At 42.9% G+C, this 21,994-nt stretch overlaps 1 protein-coding gene across 1 annotated transcript; it reads right to left on the minus strand.

Moving 5' to 3' along the window:
* Positions 1 to 3,070: 3,070 nt before the first annotated feature.
* FAM210A (family with sequence similarity 210 member A) lies at positions 3,071 to 21,922 on the minus strand. Its single transcript, XM_084279755.1, has 5 exons — positions 21,904 to 21,922; positions 10,502 to 10,625; positions 8,851 to 9,323; positions 6,798 to 6,909; positions 3,071 to 4,819 (listed from the first exon to the last, which is right to left on the minus strand). Exons 3-5 carry the CDS (start codon positions 9,297 to 9,299, stop codon positions 4,553 to 4,555), a joined length of 828 nt encoding a protein of 275 aa, XP_084135881.1. The 5' UTR covers positions 9,300 to 9,323; positions 10,502 to 10,625; positions 21,904 to 21,922; the 3' UTR covers positions 3,071 to 4,552.
* Between the last annotated feature and the right edge of the window lie 72 nt (positions 21,923 to 21,994).

Below are 21,994 nucleotides of genomic sequence, written 5' to 3' on the forward strand. Positions count from 1 at the left end.
CCCTCAACGCCAACACCAGATCACTCCAGTGTAATTTAGCATTTGCAGACGTTACAGTGATTGACAGATGAGTTGAGTGGAAAATTACGGTTTAATCCCACTCCCTGTGCCACAGACATGGGCTCAGACAGCTTGACCTACATTTAACCCTGGGCAGCAAGAAACCCTGGTGGGGGGGGTGGGGGGGCAGACACATGACTAAGTGGTTTTCATCTCAAAGCAGTGAGAATGTTCCAGGTTATTAGCGCCCCTGAGTGTGTGCATACACCCAGAACTGTGTCAGGATGCTGTGATGGTGCCATAAGCTGAGCCAGGTTTGCCCTTGCTGGTGTTACTTGGTGAAGAAGCCATGCAAGTTGGAGAGTAGCATGGATGTGCTTGCCTAGCTGCTCAGTGGGTCGATGGCAGCCTGTTCTTGCCTGACAATGGTGTTAGGCTTGTAAGTGCTATAGAATTTTGCCTACAGCTGCAAACTTTACAGCTTTTGGGGGAAAAAGCTGACAGAGCTGGTGACTGCCACTCGTGCTTTGCCAGGAAAAGCTCAGGTAAAGCTTGACTGACAGGCTGCAAAGTCAGTCTGGTTCTCTCGGCCCCCTTCCTTCTGTAGATCAGTGGTGCCAAAACCAACTTGAAAGTTTTAAACTGTGTTTGGTTGAGGTTGGTCGCTGGTGCAGTATGAGGTGTCATGGGTTGGTGGTGAGAGGTGTGCTGGGGGTGGGGGGGGTGTGTGTTAAAAGCCACCTGGCTGAGTGATAACTACATTAGCTGCTCACCTCTCAAAACTGCACTCTGTGTTCTGCTGACGTTCTGCCTGTAGATAAGAACACACGTCCTGGCTCTGGCTAGAGTGTAATGGTGGAGGCTGCACCTTGGCTCCAGCTGCTCTGCAGCCCCCGTTTGGGAAAGCACGAGCAGGCCCAAGGGCCAGGTAAAGGCAGAGCTTGCAAGGAGCCCTTGCTGTCTCTCCACGCTCAGGGTACCGCAGGGGGCTGCCCAGACAGCCCTCTCAGCTCCTCGGTGCTGAACCCCTTCCACCCCGTGGAAGCCACACACCAGCACAAGTTAGTTTCACCTTAGGTGGATTCAACAGAACACCCCCCGTGGAAATCATGTGAGGTTCCTGTGTTCTGACTGCAGGAGGACACAAGGGCCTTGATTTGGCATGAGAGCCTGAAAGAAGGACACAGAGTATTTCATTCTGTAATGACTCAGTCTGCTGATGGAGCTGACTCCAGCGCTGTAGCGTGGTTGATCAACATGAGCTCACACGTGCAAGGCGACCAGGGCACATGTCAGCTGGTACTAACTACACTAAACCTCCATTGAGCCCGTTGGTGAATCAACATCAAGCCAGTGTTCGGCAGCAGATGAAGCCTTCAGCTGCTCCAGCACACCACCACCCAGCACAGCACTGTTGCCACACAGCACTGATAGGGCTGAAGGCCAGAGGTTGCAAATGAGCTCTTGCTAACAGCACCCACTGTTTTCTCCCTAAGCCCATCCACGTGCTGCCTTCTCAGACAGCTGGGATGCAGGAGATGTCCCAGCATGAACTGCTCTGTTTACCCATGTTGGACAGTTCTTTACACTCATGAAAAGGGTTTCACCTTCAGAGGTGGGCACTGCCACAACCACCATTACCCCCTGTGGCTCTTGGCCAGAGTGCTGCATTCCTTGCTGTGCCTGCGAGGAGAAAGTGTGCTCTGGGTGCTCGTGGTGTCCTGCATCACCAGGCTGTCTCCTGTCTGGCACCTGCAAAACACGGAGCAACTTTCATCTATACTAGTTCTTCATGGAAGAAGTAACAGATTTGCAGATGAGCTTTGTTTTGGTTTTAAATAGTATCTAGAAAAAAAAACCCCAAACCAACCACTTTTTACTAACAGTGCTGGAGAAGTTGTCTGGGGTAGGGTCACCTCCAGTCAGAGATTAGTCTCTTTCTGGCCATTTCTTAGAAATTTTCCTTTAGTTATGTCTTTTTATGAACCTCTTCTCCTGTTGTGGGTTGTTTTCTTGTCCTGTCTTCCCTCCTCTGGGACTGTCCAAACAATTCCTCAAACTTATGCCCAAACCCAATGCTACGTGTTGCCCTGCAGGCTGATGAAATCAACACGTATTCTCTCTACTTAGGGTCGTCATCATCTAAATAGCCAGATAATTCCATGAGGATAATTATGAGTCTCTAATTATTCTTGCTGCTGGCAGTAAGCAGTGCACAAGGATGACTGCAGTGAGATGTGCTGACACGCTGAAGGGGACACAGTCAGAAAAATGCGCTTTGACTTTGGCTCCAGCCCCATCTTGGGTCACTGCTTTGGCACCAGCTCAGACTAGTGCTGCTCCAGCCCCTGTTTGGTCTGCAACTTCAGCTCTGGCACCAGCTTCTAACATGACTGGTTCTGGTCTCTGTTCAGGCAGTTATTTTGATTGACAGTGTTTTCAGCCATTGCCCTAGCTCCACCCACTGCTGAGGCCATGAAGCCATGGTTTTTGCTGTATCCTATTCCTAGGTCACCACTTCAACTCCAGCCTAAGTAGTTATGACTTCAGCTCTGGCCACATCTATGTCTGTAATATTGTCTCTAGCCTGACACCTGGCCATGACTTCATCTCCAGCATCTCCTTGGCTTCCCATGACCACTCTGGTTCCTTGGGCTTTGACTTCTGCACGGGTGGTCTCTCAGGCTGCAACTTTAGGTCTTGCCTGGTATGAGGCAGCAGCTTTGACTCTGGTCCATGTTCAGGCTTCAGCTAGGACAGCAAGGTGCCCCTGTGCAGCCCCTAACAAATGCAAAGAGATGGATCCCACAAGCTGCACAGAGAGGTTTCCGCTGCTGGCCCCAGGCTGAGAGCATGACCATGCAGCATCGCTGGGGCAGACTCTGGCCTTCACAGGGTGCTGCAGGGCACAGGCAACAGCACCTGTAACAGTGGAGAGCTGGAACAAATGCCAGAAACCAGAAGAACGTGTGAATGGGGAGAGTAAGGAAAAGTACATAGAGAAAGGAGGAAGGAAAGCACCAGTTAACCCTAACCCTACAGCAAGGCTCAGCTCAGCAGCATTAAGAGTTTACAGAGTTATTTTTTAATAATATGTATCAGAAACATGGCACTTTACAGCTTCAGGGCACCAAATATACAATGATTATTCCTCACAACATCCCTGTGAGGTAGGCATTAGATTGCAGCTACTATTTGACATGTAGACAGAGGCAGAGAAATATGTGATCAGTCCTACACAGCTAATGAAGTTCAACTCACTTAAGCATGGAAAGGCCCTCAGTGACTTGACTGAAAACCTAAGAGTGGGGCAGAGCTTATAATTTATCAACAATATTCTTTTCCTCTTGTCAATTACAATGCTCTGGGTCCAACTCTGTTGCTTCCTCATAGCTCCCTGCAAAAACCCACCTTTGTTAAACAAGATAAAGGTGCAGAGAGTTGCTACAAAGTGAGATCTGTAAGAGCAATGGGGGAAAAAACCCACTTCGGTTTAGCTACATTCGAATAAAACCAGGGGAGAGGTTTGCTTGCTCAGGCAAATAGAACACTTGGAACTTCAGTCCTTTGTGGCATCTGAGGCAGCATTTCAGCCATGGAGGAGTATCTGCTTGACCTAAAAAAATGAAAATCAAGGGGACAGGTGTGGCAGACTGATCACAGTCTAAGGAAATATGCTTACTTTAAATTGTTCTACTGCAGTCTGAGGGATTCTGAATAAGAGAAGGAACTTTAGGGTTTGGTAACTCTGCATTTATTTATAAAGCCCCTTTAGCATGCCAATTCCTCAAGTAAACTTATTTCTGATGATTTTTTTTTTTGTTCTGAAAAGGAAATACCTTTGTAAACTTTATCATCATAAAAGTCCTAATTTTAATATACAATTATTAACTTTATTTCTACTGTAAATCAACTTTAGGGAAAAAGCATACTTGACAGCATGGCTACTGTGATTAACTCATCCTCCTACAGCTGAGACTTCTGAAGAGAGACTCCATCCAAGGGAGATTCTGTCCCAACTGCAAACCCAGGGCAGCTCAGCTGAAGCAATTAGAGTCCTTCCAGCTTTGAAGCCAACCCATCCATTCCTTCATGTGCAGCATCAGTGGTGATGGTCTGTCTCCAGGTTGAGAGAGGATCACAGCTGAAGAGGGCTGGGTCCACGTGCTCTGAAAGCCGAAATACGTTGTCTCTGCCAGGAGAAAAACCCTCCAGTCTAATGGAATGGAGGGTGAGAGCTGGGATGGAAGAAGAGTGAAGTACTGGGTTTTGGAAGAAGCCATCTTCGTTTCTGATAGGGGGGGGAAAAATAAAGGGGGGGAAGAGTAACTGTTGACAGCATCATCAATAGACACACGAATGTCTGAGCTGAGATTTGCTTTTTCTTGTATAAATGGAAGTTTTACCACAGCCTCTCCCCCCAGGGAACTTGAACCTCGGTGAATCCCAGACAAGGGAAAAAGAAAAGCAGCTCAGAAGAGCACTTTGTACATCTTGCCTCACAAAGGGTTAAAGTGCTAAATTTGATATATTCAAAAATTAAGTAACTCTCCTAGTCCTTTATTTTTTTAAATGAAACTTTATCTTTGGTTTCCTGTATCTTCTCTGTGATTTTATCCTTCGTTTCCTCCATCTTCTCTGTAATTTTATCCTTCGTTTCCTCCATCTTCTCTGTGATTTTATCCTTTGTTTCCTCCATCCTATCTTGCAGATACTCCTTTACTGGTGGTGGTGTGGACATGTAGCCACTCTTACGTAGGTATTTAACGGTAATGGATGTTCCTCCCAAAGTCACAGTGTATCTGGCAGGGGTTGCAATCTTAAAGAAACCAAAACACACACCACATCAATACAACAGGACAATATTATCTAGCAAAAGGCATTTTTAATATTCAGAACAATTTGGCCAGTGTGAGATACTAAAAAGATCTTCTATTTGTAAGAAGATACCCTAATTTGCAGTACACCCCCCCGAAATGCATGCCTTTTGCTTAAAGCATCCTTCTGACAAAGACAGCACAAGCATTAGACTTCCATTTCTAAAAGCCCACAAAACAACAAACCTCCCTGTGCAGCTGGTGGGACAAGCATTAGGCACCCCAAAACAGACAGCATGTCAACACTGAGCCATATAAGCAAAGAGGAAGTAGTGACCACAAGATATGCTTCACATGAGTATAAGGCAACTTTCAGCCAAAAATCAGGACCCTCACATATAAAACTAGAGCTAAGAGAGACCTGAAAAGGTCACCTAATTCAAGACACAAACTGGTTTCGTTATTCTAGACAGACTAATCCTTTCTTCCTGAATGTCAAAGAGCAAGCCTGCACCTTCTTCCATTTGCAACCTATTCTGGCACTTCCACGTCTTGAAAGTTTCAACACTGCCAGATCTCCAGGCTTAGTGAAATACTTAAACTGAACCACATTTATTTACTGGTCTCTTTTGGGCATAAGAGTAATTGGCAAGAGCAGTACTGCATTCTCTTTGGGGAAATAACCCAGATAAGCAGCACATCCCATTTGGAAACCAAACAGGTAAGTGCCATTCAAAGTGAACACAGCACTTGGTTTTTGCACGGTCTGGTGTGCTTCAAATTTCCCCAAAATGAGTGACTGTGCACATATAAAGCAAGAGAGAGAGTCCCAAACCTGGATGTAATTGATTCAAACAGACATTGAAAGTTCTTGACAATGATGGGGAACTGAATTAGGAAGACAAACCAGTGAATCCTCTAGGATAAAATAACTGCACACTGTATCTGGAAAGCATGAGGTGTTCAGGCCTTACCTCTTCATCCTTGTTAACTAGGTCAGGGATACAGAGAATCACAGAATGTGTTAGGTTAGAAGGGACCTTCAGAGGTCTTCCAGTGCAACACCCCTGCAGCAAGCAGGGACATCTTCACTAGATCAGGTGGCTCAGAGCCCCATCAAGCCTGACCTTGAGGATCTCCAGGGATGGGGCCTCCACTACCTCTTTGGGCAGCCTGTTCCAGTGTCTCACCGCCCTCATGTTGAAGAATATCCACCTTAAATCTCCCCTTTTCTAGTTTAAAACCATTACCCCTCATCCTACTGCTACATGCCCTTGTGAACAGTTCTTCCCCAGCTTCCTTACAGGCACCTTTCAGGAACTGGAAGGCTGCTATAAGGTCTCCCATGAGATCTTCTCGTCTCCAGACTGAATGAGCACCACTCTCTCAGCCTGTCTTCATAGGAGAGGTGCCTGTTTGTTTGGGTTCCTTCCAGGGCCCTTCCCAGCCATGGCTGAACTGGAGGAGAACAAGTTTTTCTGGGATCTGCCCAGCCCATGGAGTCAATCAAAGTCTGGAAAGCACAAGCACTCCCAGACCAGTCAGTGCCACAATGAGGGGATGCAATGGCAGCACCAGCAAGTGCTGATGATGCCACCATGAACTGCCACTGCTGATCATTTTTGTGGCCTCCTCTGGACATGCTCCAACATGTCCATGTCCTTCTTGTGTTGAGGGCTCCAAAGCTGAACAGAGTACTCCAGGTAAGGGATACACTGCCTGTGTAGTTCCATCTTGCCTTTTAGTTTGACCAGTAGGTCTTAATAACTTAATTGTAATTAAGTTTCTGAGGGCAGGCAATAGTTCCACAGCAAACAAAGAAGTTATTTTAGAAATACAGATAGACTCCTTCAAGGAACACACAGCCTGTAACAACTTGCATGTGACTACTCTTACTGCAACAATGAATGCTCAGGTAAGTGTAACTATCAAAGAGAGAAAACAGCATTAATTCTTTCTGCTTCAAACTATAATACTTACCTTATACAATGCATATGCAGTTAATGCATTTCCACTCTGGGAATTCTTCAGGATGTTTACTATGCTGTCTGGTAAGCCAATCAACTCCAGGAATGGAACAACGTTCACTCCTCTATAAAAGAGAAAAAAATCAGCAACCTGAATTGGACTTTGAGACCTGAAGAGCGTTTTACAGAACCATTTCCACTCTTTAACACACAAACATTGTAATTTGGTAACAAAGTATTTTTTCATCTAAGCAACATACTCACAGGAGATATATATATATCTGTATTTCTGTATATACTAGCAAATTAATGTTCCTTTCAGCATTACACCAAGAATTGACCCATCTGTATTATCCCTGTTGGGCTGAGCAGCTAACAACTTACCTGTGTCCCAGTTTATTAAGTTTGGATGTAATTATATGTTATGGCAGCAAGATACCTACTCAGGGTCCAGCTGTGCAGGTTCAGCTTCACATTGTTTTGCCCCAAATTACTTCCTCCCCCCCCAACTTTTTCAAAACTTCAGACCAACCTCCAGCACGCCCAGAAGCACAGAATCCAGACTCCAGTGTCCTCCATTCACTTTTAAAGGTATCAAACAAATGGAATGTGGCAAAAGAAGAGGACACATTGTGTTACATGGACATTTAAAAGTGAATGGAGGACACATCACAGTAGAAAGCTACAGAGTTATAGAAGACCTGACTTGCCAACATTTAGAAGCATTGTATTATTAGTATCACTACACATTTCTCCCTGATACTTTAAGCATTCTTCAGTGCTTGAGATCATTTCAGCATCAGGAACAACAGCAGGCAGTAATTTACCAACAGGAACCCACACTCTGAAGGCCTATCTCCAGAATACAAAATAGAGACCTAGTAAGCCCTGAAAGACAGTGCTAATTAACCATGTTGTTTAATAAGCCACCACTGTTTAGTCTCATACCATGAGCAGTTATTCTGGAAGTTATTTTTCCACTTCAAGAGGGCACTGCTCTTGTGGCAGGACAAACTGAAGCTCTGTTACAGTTAGTTTCTAGTTAAACATTTCAGCTGTGTTCATCCATCAAGTACCACTTTAGCAGCCAACTTCAGTGCTTCAAGAAAAGTAATCTTCACTCAATCTGAAATGTCTGGATGAAAGGATCAACCTGAATTCATCTAAAGCAAAATATTTTTATACCTCAAGACCTCTATTCCTCTGACATGAGCTAAATTTAGGATGACATTTGGATCTCTAGCTCCTAGAAAGGGCAATTATGCCAGCTGGTTAGAGTAACTAAAACAAACACTTGTGTGGTAAGGCATTCTGATGCCAAAGCCCCATCCTTGCCGCCACAAACTGCCATTGTTTCAGACTTTCCATTATTAAACACACAACACTAGCAATCCACAGATAAACATTTACTCATATTCAGCTAATAGATTTGCAGATAGATAAAAGCTCTTTCATCTGGAATAGCAGCTATAGCTGATATAGGAGGTTTTTTTCTAATAAATGCCATTTTCCAGAACAGTACCTGGCACATGCTACAGCTGACAGAAACTAAAGTTAGAATACTTATTACTTGTTTTTAGTCACACTAAAGAGCTTGGAGGGAGGTGAATGACATGTAAGTCTGATGATGAGGGAGGACTGTGGATGAAGAGGACAAGAAGTGGTACATTACCCCTCAAGTGCAACGGCATAAAAAGAGCAGGTCTACAAAGATCTCACCTAGCAATTCATAATCAAGACTCCAAGTCCCTATCTTTACCTTGTGAGAGGTTACTAATGATTTCAGTGCTGTTTACATCCATGCTTATTTTGGGGAGATGAGCATTCCTTCAAACGTTAGCAGCATACCTGGTACACAGCAGTAACTGTCATGTACTATTATCATTCTCATGAATCCCATACACTTTTGATATTAATCTTATGCTTCACTTAGAAATTATTACATGCTAAGAAGTGCCTCTACGTACAATAGGGATGTAAGGCTCCATTTTTATGACCTTTCAGCTGTGAAAGTTAAGTCTCAATTCAGCAGCAGCACTGGGCACTGCAACAAAACATCAACTTACTTCATGGCTGCATAGTAAAAGGATCCAAACCATACAGTGGAAGTCAGGAGGTGCACTGGGATCATGACTTTTCCATACTGCTTAAAAGTCTTCTTGAATCTCTGAACGAGACTAATGGATTTGTCTTGTAATGGATCAGGCTCTGAAGAATCTGACTCTACAGGGCTCTGCTTGGGTGTATCAGTGCCCGAAGTCAAAGGATTTCTCTCTTCTGGTGCTTTGTGAGGAGTGTCTGCTGGCTGTGGTGGAAACGCATTTTTCTTTGAGGTGAGGAGGACTGCACCCGCATGAAGACATCGTTTTGGAGGGTCCAGTCCCAGAATCACCCTGCACCCAACGTTAGACAAGGCTGTTTGTCCTGCTAAGCACTGGAAGACACCAGCGCGAGGGAGACCCGGGCACGCCCCGTGCGCCAGCTGAGATGCAGCCTGCAGCAGCCCCCGCTGCATTTTGATGCAGCCCAGTTGAAATCTCTACAGGGAGGAAACAAAGGAAAGAGTAAACAAACTGCATTTCAGTAACCTGATTTTTAATTGCTCCAATGCCACCTGAAACTCTTTAAACTTTAAATTACTTTATATTCTTCCACTTTGAAAGGCTTTCCTTAGCTTGCTTTGCAAATTACCTTCTAGAAATAAGCAAATCATTCTAGCTTTCTGAACCAAAACGGCCCCTTCACGTAATGCACACCACCCCTCCCAGCTAAAATGCTCATTTTTAGGGTTTTAGTGCAAACTACTACTTTTATCTGCATAATCTGGCAGTTATTGAAAGCTATCCTTGAAACTTCACTTCCAGTAGCAACTAAAAGCTTAACCAATACTTCCAGTGCACATAACTGTAGAATGAACTCACTGAAGTGCAATCAGAATTTATTTCTGGGGTCAGTATTTTTTTTAGTCTCGGTATAATTTCAATGTTTTATAGTATTTTGAACTAGAAGTTTATACAGATAAACCCCCCAAACAATAATAACCCAATAATCTTAACAGTAGCACATGTAACCACGACAGCCTGCCAGCACACATCTCTTAGCAAGGGGGACAGTACTGTTGAACACCATGTACTTACAGGAGCAAAACTGAACCAGAGTTTTCAAAAATACCACAGTGCAAAGAATATTTTGAAACTGAGTAACTCAATTAACCTTATGGCTTTGAATACTTAACAGTTACTCCTGAAAGTTCAAGAGAACCATCAAGAGATCCCCAGAGAAGAAGAATTTTGTTTGGCATGCAGAGACATCAAGAAGCCACCCCCTGCCAAATGCACCCTTTGAGCTAATGAATTAAATATTTTCTCCTTTCCTTTATACAAAGGCTGAAAGTTAAAGAACTAATTTCCCCCCACTAAAAAAAAATTGCCACTAATTGATTTTATGTAAAAAAGGTCAGCTGTAACATTCAAAAGTTGTAAAGTTTCTGAAGCTTTAATAATTTTGTTGTAATTCTTGATCCAAACTAGAAAGCATTCAAGTTTAATTGAAACTCTGCTGTCATCTTCCTGTCTGCTTCCCCTTCACTTACAGCCTTAGAAATATTTCAATCAGGTGTTTTGATACATAATTTGTCTGGCCTGCTACTGAAAATTATCAATTTCATAACATAAGCAGAAGTTTAAAAAAAATTTAAAAAAATGAAGTGGTACATACCCTTTATTACTTTCTAGATATGCAACGAGAAAAGTATGATAAAGTTTGTATCTTCAAAAAGTTGCAACTCTTCCCCTCGTTCCCCAGCTTTCACATATAGGCCTCCAACATGCTGGTGAGTCTGCTAAAGGAGAAGAAAGGCACATTTAGAGGAAGAGCAGCAACAGCAAACTATCATGAAGGTTTGTAGTCAGCTTGAAACCTTACATACTTAAATTATTGGTATAAGTTCCCCTTTGGATAATTACACACCAATGAGACACTTTTTTCTGCATAACTTCTTTGGTTCAAGTGTGAACTACTGTTTTCTTGCATGAGAGAAACGTTTCATAACCCAAACACATCCGTTGGAACATTCCTAACTAGATATTTTCTAGATATTTTTAGGATATTGTTGTGCTTAAAGTAATTACAATTAGTAGAATTACAATGTGGTGAAGAGATAGGAGGAATGGTTTCAAACTCCCTGAGAACCTCCACCTTTCTTGTGGAGCAGACAGACTTTTGTTGAACTCATACTGACAGGGGAGGTATTACATCAACTCACAGGAACTCTTGTCTCCATGTAAGCAAGCAGTTGCTCGCTCCTGTTTAGTTACTACTAGCTCAGTGAGAGCCAAGAAGTACTGTTGCTACAGAGCAGTACATCAGCTACAGGTATTGCCTCTTGACCAGTCAGTCTGCAAGCAGACACTGCTCGTGGTATCCCTGGTTCTACAGGAGGCAGAGATTCTTGCTGACTTGTTAGATCCAGATGCAATTGCTTCTCAAAACAAAAAGCAGTGAAAACACTCAGCAAAACTCAAGCGTTAAGATGGCACTCTGTGACAGACCAACTACCTTCCTGACTTATACAAATTATAACAAGGCTAGAACTACGATGCTTGCCCATTGCCACTCCTCTCCAGAGGGACACCTACTCTCCAGAGAGGACTGTTTTCCCCTCTCAGTAATGGTACACAACACTGACTGTCTGGGCTAAGTAGGTTTTTACAGTATCAAGCAAACAGATTCAGCAAAGGACACCTAGCCACCTGTGGGAATCCAGAAGCTCCTGAGTCAGAGCTCTTCATCTGTTTCCAGGGGATGGTAATCTACTGAAAAATACCTGTTCCAAACAAGCTTTGAGAATTGCCCCCATACAGCATGGGGGAAACCATGCTCAGCACTCTGATTTTGGTTCATAAGAGTGTTAACAGGACTCTCTATTCCATGGCCTTGTAAGGAGATCATTCTTCTGTACAGAAGCAAGAAGAAAACAAACAAGCATTTCTGAGTTTTCCCATTATATAAGATGTATATAAAGCAGCATTTCTCACAACACCTTTTCTGGGTTTTGCTGTCCACCTGCTGACAGCACAAAAGTAACACCATACCACACCCCTGATACACTGCAATGGCTGCAGAATGCTGGGGCACGAAATGCCTCCCAGGGCTGAGAACTCTCCTTCATGCCAAGCAGCAAAGGGTCACTACTACACGTGCAGTACTCATCAGTCAGTAGCTAACATGGCTGTGACTGGCAGGCAAGCTTCAAGGCCTCTGATCACAGAGTCAGGTGCACCACACAAGACTTAAAAACAGAACATCATTGATGGCTTTAGAGCAAGGGAACTACCAGGGCCACTGACAAGACTTGCCATGCCTCTTTTTTGGTCCTGTATCCTCAGGTGGACTTGGAAGGTTCCTTCCCCATCTGATGTACATCCCGAAAATATCCTGAGCCTTCTAAGCACAGGTGATAGTAAGGTTTTACCTAATACTCTGTGAAACAGCTTGCGTTTTTGCTTCTCCACTTAAACCCCCCTTTTGTTAAATATCAAGCATCTAGAAAAAAAAAAAACCTTAGATGTGACAGTGCTTATATGTGAGAGAATAAAAGAAAACATGTTTTTCAAAACAAGGTTGGAATTCTCCTAATCATTCTAGTGTGTTTTATAGGTACAAACCTTATTTTACTGATCTAAATGAACAAAGGAGAGACTTGTTAAGTCTAAGTTGAAGATGATGCTACTATCCAGCAGTGCTACAAGACTAAACGAGGGAAGCATTGCATTTATAATAGTTACAGCAGGACATAGGAAAGGCAAATGAATAAAGTAACAGATTAATATAGCATACACTTAGTATATTTTAAAGAAATTAATACTGCTAAGGGATAATTGGTGCAGCTGCTGAATTACAGTATTTTAATTACTTGGCTCAGCATTGCAAACAAATCTTAAACAGGACAGAGAACTCAAGAGTGCACAATCAATGCAGTTGGAGGTCTAACTACAAAACTCCAGTTTCATCCCTCTGAAACATACCATGAATACAGAGAAATTGCCCTTAAAGATGCAATTAGTGCAAGGAAGTTCCTAGTGCTCTGTGTACTCAACAGGCCACAGGAAAATGTGCATCAGCCTATAGAACATAAAATTCCCCCAATTCTAAGTGCAATACTTTCCTTAAAGAAATTAACAGAGATACACAAGTTATACAGTTGCTCCAGTAGCTTCAGGTTACTAAAACCCCTCTGATTCTAAGGAAGTCGGGACAGTAGCCTAAATGTTACCCATAATTACACTCAAATAAAGAAACAAGCTTTGAAAGGTGCATTTCTGAGGGTTTGTTCTGGGTTTTTTTTTTATGCTGTTGCACGATGCTGCAAAGGTACAGAAAAGGACAGAGACTGGAAGCTGCAGACACCTGGTAATGCAGCTGGTCTGTGGCATAAGAATTTTGGGGGGGGGGGACAGACAGACAACAAAAGGTGTTATAAAGCATTTTAGATTTCTACATTAGCTTCCTCTTAAAAATCCCAGGAGGGAAAAAAATTAAACATGGAGATGCCCAAGGACAAATATAGATGTTCTGTGCTGCAAGAATCCCACGTAGTCAGTGACTGAATAGATGCAAATCATTGAAATGATATACAAATGCCTCTGGGATACGGTCTCCTCTTCAGTACTGTCATATTCTGGCTAACTATTAGTAATATCTCCAGCTGGCTGTAAACTGAGCTGAAGGGATCTTGGCTATCCAGGACATACTCCTGGTTGGGATTCTTGGACATCCATACAGTTCCTGAAGGCACGTCTGCCTCATGGCAAGCTACAGAAGAGCCCTCTGACATAGAGGGAGTGCTCTAGTGACCTCTTGAGTACAAGCACAGATCAGCCTCTCATTACAGTGCCAGAGATTTTGTTTAGGAAGCTTTTGTCCTTCTAATTTGTATTAGCTTTGGCACGTACCTGATGTACTGCACACATGCCCCATCTCCTGCACTTGCTGTGCTGAATCTTTGCCTTCCAGTGATTACTAGGAAGTGGAGATTAGACTTGTTTTTGCTCCCGGGGACAACAAAAAGACCCAGGGTCTTTTAATGTCACTAACACCAACTGATGGTTTTGGATGCACACTAACAATTGCAATCAAAAAAAGAAAGAGAAGATCACTGGAAAACTCAGAAGCAATGAGTCAGGCCAACAAAGGTACAACGAAGGCTTTCATGGATATCTGTTGTTGGAAAGAGAAATTATACCAGAGATGCTGTCAGATCAAACTTTCATCAGGATAATTGATATAAAAACAGTTTCCCTGTTCTAATTGACTTTTTTGGGCTACTATAGAAGTTAAAATACAAGAATGGGAGTGCACATAAGATGGCAGAAAAATGAGTGTAAGTTCTTTCCTAAAAGAGGTCAGAAAGCATCTGAGAGAACTGGGAGTAGATGCTGTGTAGCCTACACTGGTTTATGTTCTCAGTTCTACCAGAAACACTCTGGATGCAGTATGTGAATATGGATGAATTTAAAGCATTTTTACTTGTTCTGTTACTGTTTAAAAAAAGAACGTTAATTATACCACAGGAGAGTTCCCAATGAAAATCCATGAGCTTTTTTACTCCCAAGGCATCTTTCTATGAAATCACAGAATTCATTTACATTCTTGTCATTTTTAGTGCGAAATCAAGCAAGCTTTGAGGGCTGCATGTTGTATATACAGAGGAATTTTGAAAGGACACACACTAAGTTGTCAGAAACCCTTTCCAGCTCACCTTCCAAACTGCCTAATAACAAATGAACAGAGATTCTCATCCAAACAGCTCAATTTAATAGAAAAGCCCACTGTACTGATTACATTTATATTAGATATAATAAAAATAATCAGATTTGGTTTTCAGATTTAAATGGGTTCTTTTCAAGAACTTATGACAGCATTTTTTTTTTAAAAAAATATTTTGCCAGGCTAATAAACCAAAACAAGAAAACTACAACTGAACCCATAATACACATGGGTCGCCTAAAAGTTTGGGAATGCTTTTTAAAATCATTGTTGTAATAGTGCAAAGCATCATTACTTTGCCTAAACTCAACGTAAAATGTAGCCATCAGCCTCTTTGTAACTGCAATGTTTCAGCATAGCATGCAGTCACTATCCACTGACAGGAAAATGAAAGAGCACTTAGAATTTTTATCTTGACCTGTACTACCTTTTGCAGCGTCCCTGATACAATCTGTTAACTCATTCTAAACTAAGAAACTTGGTTATAATTTGAAGTTTGGGGGCCACTAGCTGTCCAATTCTGCCTAACATTAAGGGTTGTCTGAAAACAAAGTCTAACACCACATTTTGGGTTAAAGGGAGCAGTAAATCATGTGAAATTTATTAAAACCTTGGTAAAAAAAATCATCATGTTCAAATGAAAGTGTGAACTCTTGCTGGAAAATTACCCTAAAACATTAGCCCCCACCCCATCTCCCTCATGTCTAATCTCTGTAATATGTTCACTTAGTAAAAGCTGTAGTTAAATTGATCATACTGCTACAGTTCAATACTGACATAAGTGGAGAGAAGTGAACAACTTTTCTTTACCCTTATTATAACTAAGACCTTTTGCTATTAGATCTAGATTAGTTTTTACTATTATCTTTACATCAGTTTTTCCTAAAACAAACATAGTGAAGCCAAGAAAGTAGATTAAGCCTCATAATGTACTTACAGAGCAATCTTTACTACTGCAGTCTTCTGAAACTTGAGTAATATAAAGCACCACAAAAAGTAGCTTTGGAAAGAACAGTTCTCGTAGGCATTTATGAAGTCTGAACATTGGATTCAGAAGGTAAATAAAGCAGGAGAACCTAATGCAATGCCACTGTGTTGAGTTATAGATCTGGAATGTTAAGCAGGAGGCTTAACAGCTGTCCTGCACCCAATCAGTGTGACAGTGGTAACACTGTGTTGGAAGGCATTAGTTTTTAAGCTTGCAAGCAGCTAAACATTATATAGAAGTGTAAGTGTTCTCTCTCAAACTCTTCTAAAAAATAATCACAACCACTTGTAGCACTTTCTTCTCTCCAGAACTTAGTTTTAGTTAACAGCTGCCATTCCAACAACTATGCTGGGCTCCTTCATTCAGCAGCTTTATTCTGCCCTCTACCGAATTTTTACATAAGTACACCTATTACACCAACACTGCAACAGGTCTCCACTCTCCACAACTCTTTCCAAGAAGCACATGCCAAGGGGAGGGGGTAAAACCCCTGCTTTTTAAAGTGCTACCTGATTTGATGTTTTATCTATTTGCCATTCTACAGACGTACCTGTAATAGGCAAGTTTAAGAAGTTATGCTTTTAGAGGTTAATGAAGCTATAAAACCAGTCACATGCTAAAAAGGTTGAAGCCCCTTTGCTAGTTCAAAGCAGGGATTGTACTCATCTGCTTAGTATTTTGCCCTTCCACACAGTACTTCTCACTTTGAGCTAGTAATCTAAATAAGATCTATTTTCATCTCCTGGCTCTCCTGCTTTTTATTCTGCTTTCCCAAGCAAGCCCTAGCAGCCTCTTTCATCCCAGTGCATCATTATGTCATCTCCCCCAAAACACTTTTTCCGACCAGACGGTTTTCAACCAGAGCCCCCTTACCACAGAGGGGTACACGTGTGGTGTGTGTTCTGCAAAGCAGTGGGAAGTTTCTACTACGCAACTAAAGGGGGCTGCAAAAGGGTAATTCTGAGTGACAAGCCCCATGTCAGCAGTTTCCTGCACATGGCCTTGAACTCCCTCAGGAAAAAAAAAAAGGAAAAAAAGACCAATATAAGTGGGGTGACGGGTTTGAGGCTGAAACAAATAAATACATACACAGATCAGTTTTCTACACTTCACCAGTCTGAGAATCTCTTAGAATCTCCCCTCTTGACAGTTCATTGCACTTTTACTCAGCAGGTTCCTCACCTCTTTAAACTGAGCATGTCAAGAGTTCTGATTCTACGCTTCAGCACAGACTGCAAGGCGTTACAAACACATCTGTCTTAGTTCCACGTTCAAGGTTCAGGTATGTCTTTCCTGAAGTTCTGTTACCACTCTTCAAAGTTCAGAGCTGCTGTGCACATATCCTTTTCACTAACAGAGACCTCAATAGCAGTCAGAAGGCTGCAGACAAAACCACACTCCAGCTTTCTCAAGACTTCCTGCTTTTCATAATTTGGCTTCCAGTAGCCAAGCTCATTATTTAATTGATAATCTTTCTGTTTGCTCAGGGCTTTGCTGACATAGAAAATCAGTATTGTAATACTTCAACAGCCCCTGGAGTTATAATCTAGTATTCATTCCTGAAAGGTCTAATGAATCACTAACATGAATGGTGCTAACCCAAAGTTCAGCCTTTTCGACCAGACCATAGAGTAAGAGCTTAGGTATTCAAATACTTTCTCTTGACTAATTATAAAATGCATTTATTATTATGTATACATTTAAACTTAGATCTTAGCATCAACTTTGTACAGCTCTCTGCCTCACCTGCCATTGTGACACCCAAAGCTGTTTCCTTTCTATCCCTGATAAATGCCATTTTTGCCACCTTGGATCTTTGCAGGTCTTGTCTCATTGTTTTGTGTCTCTTCCCTCCATAACCCAAGTGTAATCAGCAGTACCGGCTGTAATGCTATTTAAAATGCAAATTATATTACGTAACAGCTTTACAAAGCACTTAAAACCCCCTCCAAGTAACAAGTCTTTCATTCAAACTCTCCCAAAGCACTTCCAAGAGTTTCAAAAAAGATTCTCAAGGAAAAAAAAAAAACTCTACAGCCTTACAATTAGGAACAAAATAGGAATAAATGTAACACAGCCCCAAAGTGAGGAAAAAAGAAAACAAAACAAAACCCCACCCCAAAACAACAACAAAAAGAGAAACAACCCAGTTTCATTAAGAATAGTATTCACAGTGGAAGCATTAGGTTCAAGATTTTTTCTTTAATTCTTTCACTACATTTATTTTGCATTTTCAAATACTGCAAAGCTGTCATTCCTCACCACCCTCCCCCCCCCCCCAAAATACAGAACATTCATCATCAAGCAGAATTACTGTTGGCAGACATTCACTTCCAGTGTAAATCTCTTCTAAATATTCAAAGTAAGTGTTGCATTCTCTGTTGTAAATTCAAACTTGTCCATATGGGGAAATATGTGTAGTATCAATCAGGATATCTTGAAAAATTACGTGTGAAGAGGCTGATCATAACATTTACAGAACACACACATGCTCAAAACCACACTCATCTAATTTTTAGTAAATGCTTTTCCCCACATCCCCACAAGCGAATACAAATTGTTCCCATGGAAGAAGTATTATTTTTGTTAAGGTCTCGATACCCAAGTGCATAAATCTTTTGCACAGAGAACGTGATTGCTAATACTGCCAGCCGTGCACAAAACACGACAACACCATCTACAAGATGAGTCTTTCAGAGCTGGATTTTCACACCAGAAAGAACTCTGATGTGACTTCAGTAACAGGACCCCAATAAAGGTCCCAGTCATAGACTGAAGTAGGAGGTTCCCTAAGTTCCGGTGTTCACATGGAAAAACACATCCTGCAATTGCAACACTGCAACCTTTGACAGTACGCTGCATTCTGAGAGGTGTGAGCAACAAAGGCCAAGGCTTGTCTATCAGCACAGAACCACCCCTCCATCAGAAAAGTACCACCCTATGGCCTGAAACAGTAGGAAGCAAAGGTGCTATCTAGTTTAGTATCAGCAAAACCAGCTTTTAAATCCACAAAATACTAAGAGCAAATTGTTAACTGACCAGCACAGACTGGGGCTAAGCATTACCATTACAGGTAAAAGAAATTCTGCTCAGCAATTCCACCAGCCACTTTTGGAAGACACAAAACTGCTGTAAAGCCACTTGTGTGTTTTTATGTGGAGCCAATGAAATCCATCCATCTGAAAAAAAGCTACTGCTATGTTTTATAACTTGTTCATGAGCATCTGACTATATTAGTCCCCATTCATAGAATCATAGGGGTTGGAAGGGACACCTCAAAAGATCATTGGGTCCAACCCCCTTGCCAAAGCAGCTCCCTAGCTCATATTCCCTTTCTCTTATCCCACTCTGCGAGGGCAGAGTACACAGCTTCCAGAGAGGGGCAGTGCATCATCTGCTACAACACTCTACAAAGTCAGAATCACAGCCACACAACTTCTTGTTTTGTTTATATAAGAACTGCTACACATGGTCAAGGTCAATTTTTGGACAAGATCAAACAGTAGATCCAAGGAACTAAAGTTTACAGCCCAGCTAAGTGGCATTTTCATCTTCTGATGTGCACAGAGTAAAACCTAGTTTTACCATTCAGATGTCTTTGTTCTAAAGGAACAATGTAAACAACAAATTTTACATTTTTTGTTGATTCATACAATGGGTAACTAGTTCAAAGATGATGTGGGGAGAACTGAGCGATGGAAGGCACTGGACAGAAAAGACTGGAGTTGTTCAGAGGAAGCAAAGTTTATGGGAACACAAACAATCACCACCTGTGCTCCAGAAGTCTAGATACCAACCAGGATAAATCCCTATTGTATAATCTCAGGGCCTTAAAGGAGAAATTACCTCTGTCCTTAACTGCTTGCTTACTAAGCTAGACAGAAGGTGACAGGACTGATGCAACTAGACAGACCGATGTGGCCTACTAACACCTGGTTAAAACACAATTTTCCTGACAGTATGAAGGGATGCATTATTAACTTAATAGGAACGAAGTATGTTGGACTTAAAATACCTATACTGATATCTTCCAGATTAACTGAAGTTAGGAAGGTATCACCACAGTAGATCATAAGGATTTTTTTACTGAATAACAGCTGTCTGCTCTTACTGAATTTTGTTATAATGGCAGGGACATGAAAAACAATCTGTTTGTTAGAGGTATCATGATCCAAGACTTAAAAATTAAGAGAGAGTCCTGTAACATGATCAGCATTCTTTCTTTTTTTCTCCTTAGTTATTGCTGTACAACATGGTCCATTTGTGTCACAGTAAAGAATCTACTAGAGGTACTTTGTAGTCATTAAGAATCCCTGACTGAGGTTGGTCCTTGGTCTAAAGCGATGGAACTAGGTAGCTACCTATCAGTGTATCAAGATAAAGTCCTTACAACCTGAAGCGATAAAACTTTACTGCACAGGAAGACTACAATCATGTTTGGACCCAGGCCTCAGTTCCTTAAGTGGTTTTATTCCATTCTTAATATTGCAATATTGCTGAGTAGTGATGAATTTCCTTCAGCATCTAATTTGCAAAGTAAGGTTAGCTCAAACTATCTGGATTCACAGGGTATCAACACCAACAAGAACTACGTTTGATCTACTTCCTAATCTGCAGAAGTGACTGCAAGGAACATTATGGATGTAACTAACAGATTTAGATTTAAAAAAAAATAATAAATCAGTGCTGTTTATGCTTTTGTCATTGAATATTTGGTGGGCCTATCTTCAAGACCACCCTAGAGATGTCAAGATCCCAACCAGGGGCTGTTATCTGAGATGAGAGGACATCAAGAACTCCCTGTCTTGCAAAACCAGACTTTAGTTTCTCAGCGATGCCTATAAGCATCAGAAAGCCCAAAACAGTTCAAACCTTTTCTTATCAGATGCTATAGTCTCTGAAGTAGATCTGTAGACAGTCATGCTAGACAAATGTTTAACTTCTCCCATGCCTAACATGCTCTTCAGCAGTCTGAATTTGCCTATTCAGTTTTTGCCATTTGAAAGCCACCCGATACCCACCTATCCAAATCAAACTGTTGTGGGTTGGGGTATTTTTTCCCCTTCCCTGATGGAACTGCTTTTCAAGCCGCTACTGCAATTCAATCATGCTGCCACAGAGGCCAGTCATACCCCTTTTACCTCAAACAGTCCTTGAGCAGAAAAGGAGATAAACACCTGCTGTCAGCCCCATAGGAGGAGATGGGCAGTGAGGACACATTATCCCTTGTGCATGCATTTCCCACACAGAAGCAGCTGCAAGTCATATAAGCCAACAGCACAGGTGGCAAGGCACATTCCGAATCAGGAACCTGTCCTCCACCTCTCCCAACAGTAGCAGAGCTTTGACAAATCAATTTACATTTATACTTGTAAGAGCAATAACATGGCAGGGTTTAGGTAAACTGAGGAGAACTTTCATTTGGAGCCTGCTCAGGATTAGTTTTGATAAGGGATTCCAGTACACTTTATCTGTTACTGTCTAAATTCATGGGTCCTGTTTTGTGCTGGCTTACAGAAGGCATTTCAGAAACAGAGATAAGTGAGGCAGTTTGTAAATCTGCATTTGGCTTCGTGGCCTTAACAAAAAATCTCATGGCTACTCAGTTGAGTCCCTGGATAACTCTTACAGGCAGTTACTAGAAGCAGATCACTAGTGAGAACTGTAACTCTACTCAGCTTTGCCAAGAGGCTTGTGTCTCATTCAGCCAGCCGCTGCCTCCTATGGATTCGGAGGCCTCCAAAGCTAGTCCACGCAAAACTTAAGAGAAGAAAAGTGCTGAAAGCTCAAGATGCCCAAGACAACGTAACCGCACCCGTGAACAAGCAAGAGGAGCAAAACCCTGATTACTCGAGTTCCGAACTGGGCGAAGCCACCAGCCCTTTGCCCCCCTCCGTCACATGCCGCAAGCGGGTCGCCAGAATCCACGCCAAACGCGTTAGGCAAGAAAACACTTGCAGAGACAGCCGCCTTCAGGGGTGCAGAGCGCCGAGACCGGCAGAGAAGCGGCTGCGTCAGGAAAGCAGCGCCCTGAGGAGCGCAGCCGGACCGCGGCCCTTGTTTTCAGGGGTAAAGCTGCCACCGGCTCGCAGCCGACACTTCTCACGCGAGGCAAAGCCGACCCCGGGGCTCGCAGAGGCCGGGAGGAAGGCGGGCACCCCCGAGCCGGGCGGCCGCCAGCAGCCGCGCGTCCGTTAGCCCCATCCCCGGGGCTACGGCAGCAAAGCGCGTGGAGGGGGCACCCCCGCGGGGCGACGGAACCCGCCCACCGGCGCTGCCGCTCCCGCCACCGGCCGCCGCCCGCACCGCCCCTCGCCCGCTCGCGGGCGGCAGCCGCTCCCCCTCGGCCCCAACAAGCGGGTACCTTGTGGCCAAGCCACCGCCGCCGCCACCACCCCTCCTCCTCCTCCTCCTCCTCCTCCTCAGGGGCCCCGAGCCATGGAGCCGCGCCGGCC

The sequence above is a fragment of the Gallinula chloropus genome (genome assembly GCF_964237585.1).
Source record: "Gallinula chloropus genome assembly, chromosome: 2".
Classification (NCBI taxonomy): domain Eukaryota; kingdom Metazoa; phylum Chordata; class Aves; order Gruiformes; family Rallidae; genus Gallinula; species Gallinula chloropus.